Source organism: Nerophis lumbriciformis, linkage group LG11 (assembly GCF_033978685.3).
Source record: "Nerophis lumbriciformis linkage group LG11, RoL_Nlum_v2.1, whole genome shotgun sequence".
NCBI lineage: Eukaryota > Metazoa > Chordata > Actinopteri > Syngnathiformes > Syngnathidae > Nerophis > Nerophis lumbriciformis.
In genome coordinates this window covers 12,356,167-12,368,691 of record NC_084558.2, presented here as the reverse complement: position 1 = coordinate 12,368,691, position 12,525 = coordinate 12,356,167, and the positions used below count along the sequence as shown (strand labels likewise).

General features: G+C 43.6%; 1 protein-coding gene across 5 annotated transcripts in view; it reads left to right on the top strand.

The window, feature by feature from the left end:
• Positions 1-11,619, top strand: part of ep300a (E1A binding protein p300 a) — a 105,793-nt gene extending 94,174 nt beyond the window's left edge. For 3 of the 5 annotated variants that reach the window (XM_061967358.2, XM_061967356.1, XM_061967355.1), the window contains exons 19-31: positions 940-1,028; positions 1,862-1,972; positions 2,162-2,218; positions 2,319-2,396; positions 2,500-2,567; positions 2,649-2,799; positions 2,955-3,101; positions 3,180-3,293; positions 4,908-5,073; positions 5,235-5,402; positions 5,491-5,652; positions 7,741-8,022; positions 8,094-11,619. In XM_061967358.2, coding sequence (XP_061823342.1) covers positions 940-1,028; positions 1,862-1,972; positions 2,162-2,218; positions 2,319-2,396; positions 2,500-2,567; positions 2,649-2,799; positions 2,955-3,101; positions 3,180-3,293; positions 4,908-5,073; positions 5,235-5,402; positions 5,491-5,652; positions 7,741-8,022; positions 8,094-11,204 — 4,704 coding nt within the window. In that variant the 3' untranslated portion in view covers positions 11,205-11,619. The remainder of the gene's footprint in view (positions 1-939; positions 1,029-1,861; positions 1,973-2,161; positions 2,219-2,318; positions 2,397-2,499; positions 2,568-2,648; positions 2,800-2,954; positions 3,102-3,179; positions 3,294-4,907; positions 5,074-5,234; positions 5,403-5,490; positions 5,653-7,740; positions 8,023-8,093) is intronic. The other 2 variants (XM_061967359.1, XM_061967357.1) reach the window with 1 other exon arrangement.
• Positions 11,620-12,525: the final 906 nt, after the last annotated feature.

The following is a 12,525-nucleotide window of genomic DNA, read 5'->3' as shown; positions in this document are numbered from 1 at the left end:
AGACGATCATGGCGGTGCACCTGTCGGATGTGGAGGTCCTGGGCTATGGTGGTTACATGTGATCTGCAGTTGTGAGGCCGTTAGAATGTACTGCCAAATCCTCTGAAAGGCCTTTGGAGACGGCTTATGGTAGAGAAATGAACATTCAATTAAGTTAAGTTAAAATTAAAGTGCCAATGATTGTCACACACACACTAGGTGTGGTGAAATGTGTCCTCTGCATTTGACCCATCCCCTTGTTCACCCCCTGGGAGGTGAGGGAAGCAGTGGGCAGCAGCGGTGCCGTGCCCGGGAATCATTTTTGGTGATTTAACCCCCAATTCCAACCCTTGATGCTGAGTGCCAAGCAGGGAGGTAATGGGTCCCATTTTTATAGTCTTTGGTATGACTCGGCCAGAATTTGAACTCACAACCTACCGATCTCAGGGCGGACACTCTAACCACTAGGCCACTGAGTAGGTTCACGTAGGTTCAATTCACGGGCAACAGCTCTGGTGGACATTCCTGCAGTCAGCATGCCAACTGCACGCTTCCTCAAAACTTGCGACATTGTGCTGCACATTTCAGAGTGTCCTTATGTTGTGGGAAGCACCTGTGCAATAATCACGCTGTTTAATCAGCATCTTAATATGCCACACCTGTGAGGTGGGATGGATTATCTTGGCAAATAAGAAGTGCTCACTAACACAGATTTAGACAGATTTGTGAACAATATTTGAGAGGAATGGGTCTTTTGTGTGTATATATTAAAAGTTTTAAATCTTTGAGTTCAACTCATGAACAATGGGAGCAAAAACAAGTGTTGCGTTTATATTTTTGTTCGGTGTTTGTCCCATTAGGTTTCAGTTGAATGCAGTTTTAGAGATAATTATTAGTGGTGGGTGTGTACAAGGTAAGATGTTTAGTAAATATACTCTTTTCTTTGCTTCGGTCTTTCAGCTGGAGTTTTCCCCTCAGACCCTGTGCTGCTACGGGAAGCAGTTGTGCACTATTTCCCGAGACTCTGCTTACTTTAGCTACCAGAACAGGTAGGATGGCAGAAAATATCAGGTTATGATGAATTGACAACTGGAGGGAAAAGCATAAGTGATGATAGTTAAGATCATCTTGAAAATATTTGTCTATCATGTTTGACTTTTTATTTTTGTTGTTGTGCCTAAAACATTGTTATTTTAAAAGTAGGTCTTCTCTTATCCTGGTACGGCAATTGTTGTAAAACAATTCAATTCATTGTTTAATCTCAGCAGATTGCTGCTCAAGACAGAGCATTAACCTGTAAATTACCTACACCTTTATATTTGGTTATTTCTGTACTCGTGCCAAAATCTTGGCTTGCCCAAATGAGAAAAGACTAACTTTAAAATTAACTATTTGACTGAATCAGCAACTGAGCAATGTTCTGTGCTTATTTGTTTAACTGTGTGCATAACGTCTTGTGCTACAACCTCCAGTCTTGTTCCATTGTTAAACGCCCATTAAGTCTGCTCCTGCTGCTATTAGCTGTCTTGGTGATTGTTTATGCTCATCCTCTCACGTCCAAATTGCTAATCTGTGCTTTGCCTCGGTTCTCTGCTCTGTTGTCCTTAATGTTTGTCTTGTCATGTTCTTGGTCCATATAACTTGGCTGTCTTCGTATGCTTGTAAACCCCCATCGGCCATTTTTTTTTTGACTTGCTCAACCATGAACCTACGAAACCATCGCCCATCACTGATTCCTCGTACCTACCAAATTCATGACTTGCGATGACGACTTCTTCCTCTCCCGTGCTCCTCCTGCTTGCTGCCTTGCCCTTGTTCCGCTTGGGGACCTGCCCTCCCATACGCTCTCTGTGATTGACTGTGCTGTGGGCAAATGGTGCAGATCACCACAATTTCGGCTTATTGCTGACAGGTACCACTTCTGTGAGAAGTGTTTTAACGAGATCCAGGGAGAGACCGTGTCCCTGGGTGACGACCCCACCCAACCACAGACGTAAGTATTGTCACTTAACTTATACAAACACCACGTTCAAATTAGTTTTAAAAGTGCTGCTATTTCATCGCATCATCCCTAAACTTTCTGAAAACCATTAAGTCATCTATGCAAACCTGAACTATGGTAAATATCTCCAAAATATTACATTTCCATTCCTTTATGTATTATCATTTTACTATATTTCAGCTCTATTAACAAAGATCAGTTTGAGAAGAAGAAAAATGACACACTGGACCCCGAACTGTAAGTTGGCCGCTCACTAATGTTTTATTTTGAAATGAAAATATGGTCAAATAATCAAATTACTTTTGATAATCATGTGTAATGGGTGTCTTGATTTCAGGCTTGTTGAATGTTTGGACTGTGGACGCAGAATGCACCAGATATGCGTCTTGCACAATGACACGATTTGGCCATCGGGGTAAGTAGAATTTGGTATCCATTTAATTATTTTATGTAGACACCAAAGGCATATTTAATGTTAACTCAACTTCTATTTTGTTGGGTTGGACTTTACGCCACAGTTTTGTATGTGACTGCTGCCTGAAAAAGACCAATAAGACGAGGAAAGAGAACAAGTATTGCGCTAAAAGTAAGTGACTTCTTTACTGTTTCGCATTTTAATCAACATTATGCTGTTTTAGCCGTTTATTCACTGATGACTCCTTTGCAGGGTTGCCTCAGACAAAGCTAGGCAGTTTCCTGGAGATGAGGGTGAATGACTTCCTCAAACGTCAGACCCACCCAGAAGCTGGTGAGGTCTTCATCCGCATGGTGCACGTCTCAGACAAAGTTGTGGAGGTTAAACCCGGCATGAAATCCAGGTACGTAAACAACTCACTTCGCTGAGATTTAATGTCTAGATAAAGTTTGTCTTAAATACTCAAGTTGTGAAATTTGTTTTATTTTTTGCTGGTGTTTTCTTTTACTGTCTATTATTTACCCATTTTTTTTTTGTTTTTTTTGTTTTTTGTTTTAGATTTGTGGATAGTGGGGAGATGTCAGAGTCCTTTCCATATCGAACAAAAGCCCTTTTCGCCTTTGAAGACATTGATGGAGCAGACGTCTGTTTTTTTGGAATGCATGTTCAAGAGTATGGCTCAGACTGCCCTCAACCTAATCAGAGGTACAAGATTATTTATTTTCTTTTTCCTTATTTATTGTTGTTGTTTTTTTCAACTGATTTCTAACTTATTTTTTACAGACGAGTTTACATCTCCTACCTGGACAGTGTGCATTTTTTCCGACCACGAAGTCTGAGAACAGCTGTTTACCATGAAATTCTCATTGGCTACTTGGAGTATGCCAAGAGGTTGGGGTAAGAGTTTTTTTTTTCTGATGTCAAGTAGCATTTCATGCTTTATTTCAGACCTAAAGTCCGGCACATTTGGCTTGTACTTAACTTTGGTGAAATTTCCCGCTTTTGGCATATTTAGAATAGGTGGGCCCGGGCACGACATGATTGCCAACACACGCACACCTCAAAACGTAGCCAGGGCATGGAATGGCTTGTGTTGCGATTGCTTCTCGCGTGTTCCTAAAGGGGTCATCTTACAACATATTTTTGCCTACATTTAAAACACATCATTGTTGTCTACGTAACATGTAATGGTGGTGCTTTGGTCAACGATTTGAATAGATTAAGTTTTACAGACCATCTTCAAGCCGCCTCATTACTGTTTCCTGAGAATTCACTTTTTAGTGGGCGGTCTTATTTACCTGCCGAGGCCCTCTTCCAGGCCAAACCCCTAATCTCTACTTCATCCGCCATTTTGTATTTTTTTAGAACTTCTATATTGAGTCTACTGACAGATATAAGTTAGGTATGCTACTTTGTTTCTGAAACAGCAACAGTGGAGGATTTTAGCATGCATGTGTATGTACAAGCCAGTCTGCTCCACAACAAGAGGATAGAGAAAAATAATTAACTTATTGACTATAAGGGGCGCCAGAAGTTGGCAGACCCGTCAGTTTTCCTGTTCGATTGTTGAGTTTTTTTTTCTTGGCCTCAGTCTGGGCCCCCTCTCCAGGAGCCCAGTCTGAGACCGAACCTTTTTTTACTCATCGAATGGGATTGGGCTGAAAATCTGAATTTCCCCTTGGGGATTAATAAAGTATTTCTGATTTTGATTCTGACTATAACTTTGGAATACATCTGGGTAACAATGCAAAGCTCTTTGGTTAACCAAACCTCTACCGTATATGGAGATGTCTTAATATCTGAAATAACTAAGACAAAATATGTTACTAACGTCTGAAATTCCAAATGGCTCATTTAGAGCGAGTTTGGAAGAAGGCAAGATTGTTTTATGAATATGTTTTACAACAATTTTCGAGGTTTATAGTGATCCTAAGTACACAAAAATGGCCACCAACAGGTAGGAAATGTTGGTTTTGCACAACAAGACCTTTCATCTTAACTGACACAGTTTATCTTGGGAAAAAAATACCAAGACTCCAAATATTCCAAAAGACATTGATGGTACCATTTTATTTTTTTCTTTGATATTATGTGAAGCAGAGGAAAAGCAACAAATTCAACATTAAGTACCTAAAGTATAACTCAGAAAAGGGTCTTGTTCTTTGATGTTAACTTCAGCATTTTATATGGACCTGGTGTTTTATTTTACCAAATAAAACAGACGGCATCTGTTTAAAAACAACCAATTAATTCATGAAGCCACTTATATTGGTTATAGATCTATCTCGATAGTAATATAATGAATTTAAATGAAAATACTTCAAGTTGAGGGCATTTCGCAGCATTTTAGGTGAGAATATAAATAGATTAATTAAATTATAGATCAAATTGAATTAATTACTCTTTTTGCTTGAAAACTAATTATTTTTTTCTTGAAAGCACAATTTAAAACATAGTTTTGGAATTAATGTGTGTCAGCATATAGTAGCTTTATTGTTTGGTCTTTCTCAGGTACACAACTGGCCATATTTGGGCTTGCCCGCCCAGTGAGGGGGACGACTACATCTTTCACTGTCACCCTATTGATCAGAAGATTCCAAAGCCTAAGCGTCTGCAGGAATGGTACAAGAAGATGTTGGACAAAGCCGTGGCAGAGCGAATAGTGCATGACTACAAGGTAGAGAGGCACAATTTAGCCATTTTTGAGGGCCGGGGGGGTTAGGTCAGCAACAGGTTTTACCACATTTTTGTTGTTAATCGTGGATGATAATAATGGACTCTAAAGTGACGATGTCACTGACAGTAATGACACATTGTATCTTCAATGCACTCCTAAAGGATATCTTCAAGCAGGCGACCGAGGATCGTTTAACCAGTGCCAACGAGTTGCCTTACTTTGAAGGTGACTTTTGGCCCAATGTACTAGAGGAGAGTATTAAAGAGCTGGAGCAAGAAGAGGAAGAGCGGAAGAGAGAGGAGAACAGCACTTCCAATGAGAGTATTGATGTAAGTGATAGTGGGGGAATGACTCCAGTTGTAAACAGTTTGGGTTGTTAGGTGACACTGACGTTGTTGTTTCTTCTTCCGTCTGCAGGACAGTAAAGGTGACAGTAAAAATGCAAAGAAAAAGAACAATAAGAAGACAAGTAAGAACAAGAGCAGCCTGAGCCGAGCCAATAAGAAGAAGCCTGGGATGCCCAATGTTTCCAATGACCTTTCACAGAAACTCTATGCCACTATGGAAAAACATAAAGAGGTACATTAGTTTCACATAACCCTATTGCTTGGATTCAAAATGACAGCACGTCCGGCTCATTGCATACGCGCGGTGGTCAAGCCAGCGTCCGTTCTCAATGGGTACTAGGCCCCATTTAGCCTTTCTTATCAAGAATGGCGGAAGAGTGCAAAATTTTATCAAAAAAGTCGACAAAAATACCACACACTCCAGTACAAGGAAGCAGAGCCGAAGAATGCACGTGTGCAGTGACCACTCCGTTTGTTTGATATACTTTTAGCGTTTAGTGCAGATTTGGCCCAGTAAGTCGTTTCGTTTGGCCCGCCTAAGGGTGGCTTCCCAAAATGTAATATATATTCATACTTGTTTAAGGTCACACAATCATTGATGGCATGTCTGCAAGGCTAACAAGTTGCCATCTATCTAAAGTGATGATCTCCACTACCTTAAATAATGGCGGTGTGGGAATAAAGTACTCACTTATTGTGCAGCTCTGCGCCTAAATTCCCAGCCTATTGCCACGTTTTGACTTTGGCCCTTGAAGGCAAAACGTTTGGGCACCCCTGATTTTGTGTTTCCCATTTAGGTATTATCTTGATATTTTTTGTATTTCTTAAGACATATTTTTGCTACGAGTGTTCCGTAAAGCACAAACTTGGTGAGTCTAAATAAAATAAATCAAATGTGAGCAAAACCTATAAAAGTTCATGTTTTACCAAAGGCAACAATCAAAAATGAAGCTTTCAGCACATACACAATGTTGACATCTATAGTTATATTTTGATAAAGACGGGGAAAAACACGCATACTCGTAATGGGCGCGTGTGACAGCAAGGGGCAGGCAACAAACATGACTGCAACCATAACCGAGCAAAAACGATGCATATTTGTCCGGGAGAGTCTTGATACCAAGTTCCTTGACCCAGCCACACACAAAGAAGTTGTAGACCTCCATGCTTTTCTAAGTTTTCATCTGTTTTGTCGTGTAGAATGATGTCTGGAGCACACAATAGTTCTATATGTTTGGGAACTGCGCCGACGAAGAATCCTTTATCACTTGACAAATCGTTATGTTTTATAGAGTATTGGGATCTAGTACATTGCATAGTTGGATTTTTTGCTCATATCTGCTTTTTGCAGGAAGATCTATCCCTTTGTGTACTTAGTGCGCGCGCTGCTTGTTGTGCAATAGCCATCTTCGCTCGGTTGACCACCACTGGTTTTCACTTTCGGGAAGAAATAATTTGTTGGAATACAAGCAATTGTAACAATGACTTTTAAGCAAAGGTGGATAGAGTAGCCAAAAATTGAACTTAAGAGTAACATTACTTGAGAGTAATATGACTCAAGTACAAGTAAAAAGCAGTCATCCAAATAATAGAGTAAGTTAGTATTCAGTGTAAAAAAAAATACATTTAATTATTGAGTAAATTGTGGGTAATGTTTAATTTATTTAGTAGCCAGTTTAGCTAATGTTAGCAAATGCGCAGCTAAAACATAAACATCTACAACTTACCGCAACGTGTTTTTCTCTAGTTGGAAGTGGAATTTTTAATAGGCTGAAATGTGAACATTTCTACTGGCACAGATGACGGCACATGATAAAGATAGATGTGATTTTTCCTCGTTTTTAAGTTAACATTGAAGAGTTGTACCACCTTGTCTGACGTCATGTAACTTTTTACACTGTGCAGTATGACTGCGACCATGTGACTGCCAAGCTCCGTTTGATTGGTGGAATAGTCAAACTTCACTAATGCTCATTTTGGATTGGTGAAATATGGTCATGTGACCGTGCCTTCTAAAAAAGGTCTCTAAAATCCACTGAATATGTTTTTGCAAGCACTAATCAGTTGATTATAAATAGATATATTGATGATATAAGTAAATGTATCGGAATGAAAGTAAAAGTAGTGTTTCGTCTTCACAAAAATAATCAAGTAAAAAGTATGCTGCATTACACTACTCTAACAAATACAATTTATTCATAAAGTTACTTTAGTAAATGTAACGAAGTAAATGTAGCACATTACTACCCACCTTTGCTTTTCAGCCACTTCTTTATTTTATTGTTTTTAAATTCCCTCGTCCATGTCCATTTCTCCTTAGGTGTTCTTTGTGATCCGGCTAATCGCGGCCCCAATGGCCAATGCACTGCCCCCCATCGCCGACCCTGATCCCCTGATGGCATGCGACCTCATGGATGGCCGCGATGCCTTCCTTACCCTGGCAAGGGACAAACACTTGGAGTTCAGTTCGTTGAGGAGGTCTAAGTGGAGCTCCATGTGCATGTTGGTGGAGCTGCATAATCAAAGCCAAGACCGCTTTGTCTACACGTGCAATCTGTGCAAACACCATGTGGAGACTCGTTTCCACTGTACTGTGTGCGAGGTGAGTTGTGGAAAGGGCAATGTGTTGTTGGTTTCTTAAAAAATATTGATCCATCTTGTCATCTCTTACAGGACTATGACCTCTGCATCACATGTTATAACACTAAGGGCCATGAGCATAAGATGGAGAAGCTAGGCCTTGGTTTGGATGATGAGAGCAGTAACCAGACTGGTGCCACCACTCAGAGCCCCGGAGACTCACGCCGCCTCAGCATCCAGCGCTGCATCCAGTCTCTGGTTCATGCCTGCCAGTGTCGAAATGCAAACTGCTCACTGCCGTCCTGCCAGAAGATGAAGCGTGTTGTTCAGCACACGAAAGGCTGCAAGAGAAAAACCAACGGTGGCTGCCCCATCTGCAAACAGCTTATTGCTCTGTGTTGCTACCATGCTAAGTACTGCCAGGAGAACAAGTGCCCAGTGCCATTCTGCCTGAACATCAAACACAAGCTACGTCAACAGCAGCTGCAGCACAGGCTTCAGCAAGCCCAGATGCTGAGGAGGAGGATGGCCAGCATGCAGAGAGTAGGCAAACCTGCACCAGGAGGTGCTCCAGGTGGAAACGGCCTGCCCTCTCCAGGAGCCAACAACGGAGCAACCGGGCCTGGTACGCCCACATCTGTCGGCACACAGCCTCCAACGCCACAGACGCCCACGCAGGGAAACATGCTTGCACTCCCTCAGCAGCAGGGAGTGGGTGTGGTGGGAGTGGGAGCCGCAGTACAGCAGCTTCAGCCACAAGGTGCAATGCCTTCTCAGCATCATCTACAGCATCAGTTTCAGGCAATGGGTGGAGGCGGTGTGATGAACTCTTCCCAGCAACAGATGGGGCCTCAGCTCCAGCAACAGCAGCCTCCCAACGTCCAGCAACAGCAACATCCAGGTGGTTTGCCACCATACAATCCCAGACCTCCAGGGGCCTCTCCTCTTCACCAGTCCCTGGGCAAACCTGGACTTGGCCCGGCCACCCCACCTCAGCAACAACAACCATCCAACCAGGTTCAAGGGTCCATGCCTGGTCAAAGCCAACAGCAAGGGCCTCCTTTGGCCGCTGTAGAAACTGCCCTAAAAATCCTGGCAGAGACTCAGAGGCAGATGGCTCAATCCCAAGCTCAAATCCGAGGCTTGGGACCGGGGGGCATGATGCCCCAACATCCTCAACATCCTCACCACCAGAACAACCAGGCCCAGATGGTCATGCCCCACATAGGAGCTCAAGGTATTCCACCGCAGGCTCAGGGAATTGTAGGCAGGACTATGTTAGACCCACAGCAGCAGGGAATGCTTGCAAGTATGCAGCAAGGCGGCCCCCCGTCTCAGTTGCCTCCTCAAGCTCAGCAGCATCTCCAGCCAGGAGGTGGTGGGCAACTTCAACAAGCAAACCAGCAGTGGGGCACTGGGGGACCAGGCATGAACCCGCAACAAAGGCCGGGCATGATGGGTCACATAGTGGCACAGCAACAGTCAGCGGCTGCCCAGCAGCAGCAACTTGGTCAACAACCTCAGCCAGGAAATCGTGGCCTGATGCAGGTGATGGGTGTTACAGGAGGAGCTGCAGGTAATCAAGCGATGCCGGGTGCTGGTGGATCGGGAAACTTGCCCCAAGCAGCACTACATGATCTCCTGAGAACGCTGCGCTCCCCAAGTTCCCCCCTTCAGCAGCAACAAGTCCTCAACATTCTCCGGTCCAACCCCACCCTCATGGCGGCTTTCATCAGGCAGCGAGCTGCCAGGTATCAGGGGGGTCAAGGTTGCGCTGGAGGAGGGCCTCCACAAGGTCATGTAGGTGTGAGGTTCCCGGGGGCTGCTAGTGGTCTACCTGGTGTCGGAGGGCCAGGACCCAATCAGCTGGCTAACATGGATGGTCAGCAGGTTAATGTGAACCAATCAGGACAACCAGGAATGAACATGGCTCAGGGGGCTGCTGGAGGTGGGAATATACCCACCATGGCTCAGCTCCAGCAACTCCAGCAGCAGCAACAACAACAACAACAACGCTCAATGTTGCCTGGTAACCTACAGCAGCAGCAGATGGTGGTCTTGCAGCAGCAGCAGCAGCAGCAGCAGCAACAACAACAACAACAGTCTGGACAACAAAACAGTATGTCCAACATGACTCCTCAGTTCAGAGAACTGTTAATGAGAAGACAGCAGCAGCAGCAGCAGCAGCAGCAGCAGCAGCAGCAGCAGCAGATGGCGAACCACGGACAGTTCCAGCAGCCTCAAGGACTCCAACAACAGCAAGGACAGCAGGGCTTCATGCAGCCTGGGATGCCCCCTTCCTCCCAAACCCAGCCTGGGGGAGGTTCAAGGGGCCCCCAGCAGCAGCAAGGAGGACCCCAGGGTGGTCCAGGGCAACTGGGCCAGCAGCAAAGTTACTCGGGAAATGTGTCTCAAGTGACTGCAGCTCTCCAGCAAAGGCTGCATCAAATGCAAATGCACCAACAGCAACAAAATGCCATGGCTGGACCTCAGGGGCAAGATGGTGGGCCAGGTGGCGGTGTGCCAGGGAGTGCCCCTCTCCAGCAAGGACAAGCGGTATCAGGGCAGCAACAGCAAGGCGTGCCACAGACATCCCAAGCTATGCTTCACCAGAACATCCACCAGAGGCTCCTTCAGCAGCAGCAACACCTTGGAGGGGGTTCCCCGGCCCAGCACAGCAGCCCAATGAGCCCCCAGCAGCAAATGGCGCAGTCCCCGCACCCCCACCTCCAAGGACAAGGGGGACTCGGTCCAGCTAGCACGCTCGGCAGCCAGGTCCGATCGCCACAGCCGTCGCCGCGGCCGCAGTCACAGCCTCACCGCTCCAGCCCGTCCCCGCGCATGCAACCCTCCTCTCAACCTCAGCCGCAGCCTTCGCCGCATCGCATTTCACCACAGACCCAGACAGGATCACCTCATCCCAGTCACATGAGCCAGCATCACCCCAGCATGGCACCGCCCCAAACCCCACAACAACAACAACAACAACAACAGCAGCAGCAGCCAGGTGGTTCTGTAGATCAGTTCAGCTCGGATCAGAACTCCATCATGTCACAGCTGAGCGGGATGGCGGCCATGCATGGAAGCCAAGCGGGACAGTCAGACATGATGGCTGCTAATAATAATAATAACAACAATAATAATAACAACAACAACCAGGAACTCGCAGCGAACATTAACCACAACACTTTGGACCTCATGTAGCCATCATTCATGCTCTCATCTCTTTGGCTCAATGACAAACTGCCATTAAGTGAGAGTCTGAACTAAGGTTGTTTTTTGTTTTTTTGGCTGGGGAGGTTTTTAGAAGTTTGAATTTTTTATTTAAATATTTTTGTGATGTATGAATAAGAACTGACGCTTCCTATGGGAGATGCAGCATCAAATCCTACAAGTCAATAAAAAGAATAAATTAAAAGGATGGTAAATTATTGCTGTTAATATATATCTATTTTTGCCAACATGTGTACAAAATGGTGGAAGGGCAACGTTTCAGGTGGAAGAGATTTCTTCTGTCTATGACAATATTTTTGGGGGACTGAGAATTTTTTGCCTTTTTATGAATATTTTTAAGATTTTAAATGTGGCTAAAAATTAAGTGAGTTGACGAGATGTATTCAGTTTCCCTCCTCCTGTAACCCACTCATGATTGTATCGTTTGCAGAGGAAAAAAAGTATATTTTATTTCTGAATTTATACAACATGTTTTTGTGAGTGGATCATAAAACGTTTTACATTTTAGGTTTTGTTTCATGGATAGTTTTTCTTTTCATGCACATGAAATGAAATGTGTGTGGGACACTCCGTTCTCCAAAGAACTGGCCAACTTTAAAAAGTGCAGTCGGTCTAATTTAAATTTGTGTACAGATTTTTTTTTTATTATTCATTTCTTTGGGGTCGCTGCAGAAGTTTGCAAATTTTCTGTCTAGATCCTCTGATTCAATCTCTCTCACACATGTTAGTACTGTACAAAGTTCTGAAATGTTGCATTTACATACTGTATTTTATAATGAAAATGAAAGCTGTACAAAAACCCTTGTGTATATAATTTAAACTCCCCCCTTCCAATTGAATATTTGCTGTATGTGTACAGGAAAAACACCCAATTACTGATTGACTGTATAGTATTGAGATCTTTCTGTCCTTGGAGGTTCAGTACAAGGTGTTGGACGCCACACGCACCGATGCGCCTTTTTTCAGTGTTTGTTTTTTGCAGAGTCGACAAATCCCACACCTGACTAATCCTATAACTTGCATGTGAAAAGCCGACGTGAGGCTCGATTAGATTTCAAACTAGCTTTTTATGAAAACATGCTCACTATTTTTCCTCCAAAAGGTTGCTGGGTATGGGGTATGCGTTTGAACTCGGTGGCAATATATCTTGAGACTTATTTTATAAGAAAATAAAAAAACAAGGAAAAAAATGTCTTTTATATATATAAATATATATATAAATCGATATATTATTTAATTTTATTTTTGGGAAATACAACTTGATGCTACAAGAATTATTGGATAAATGGTT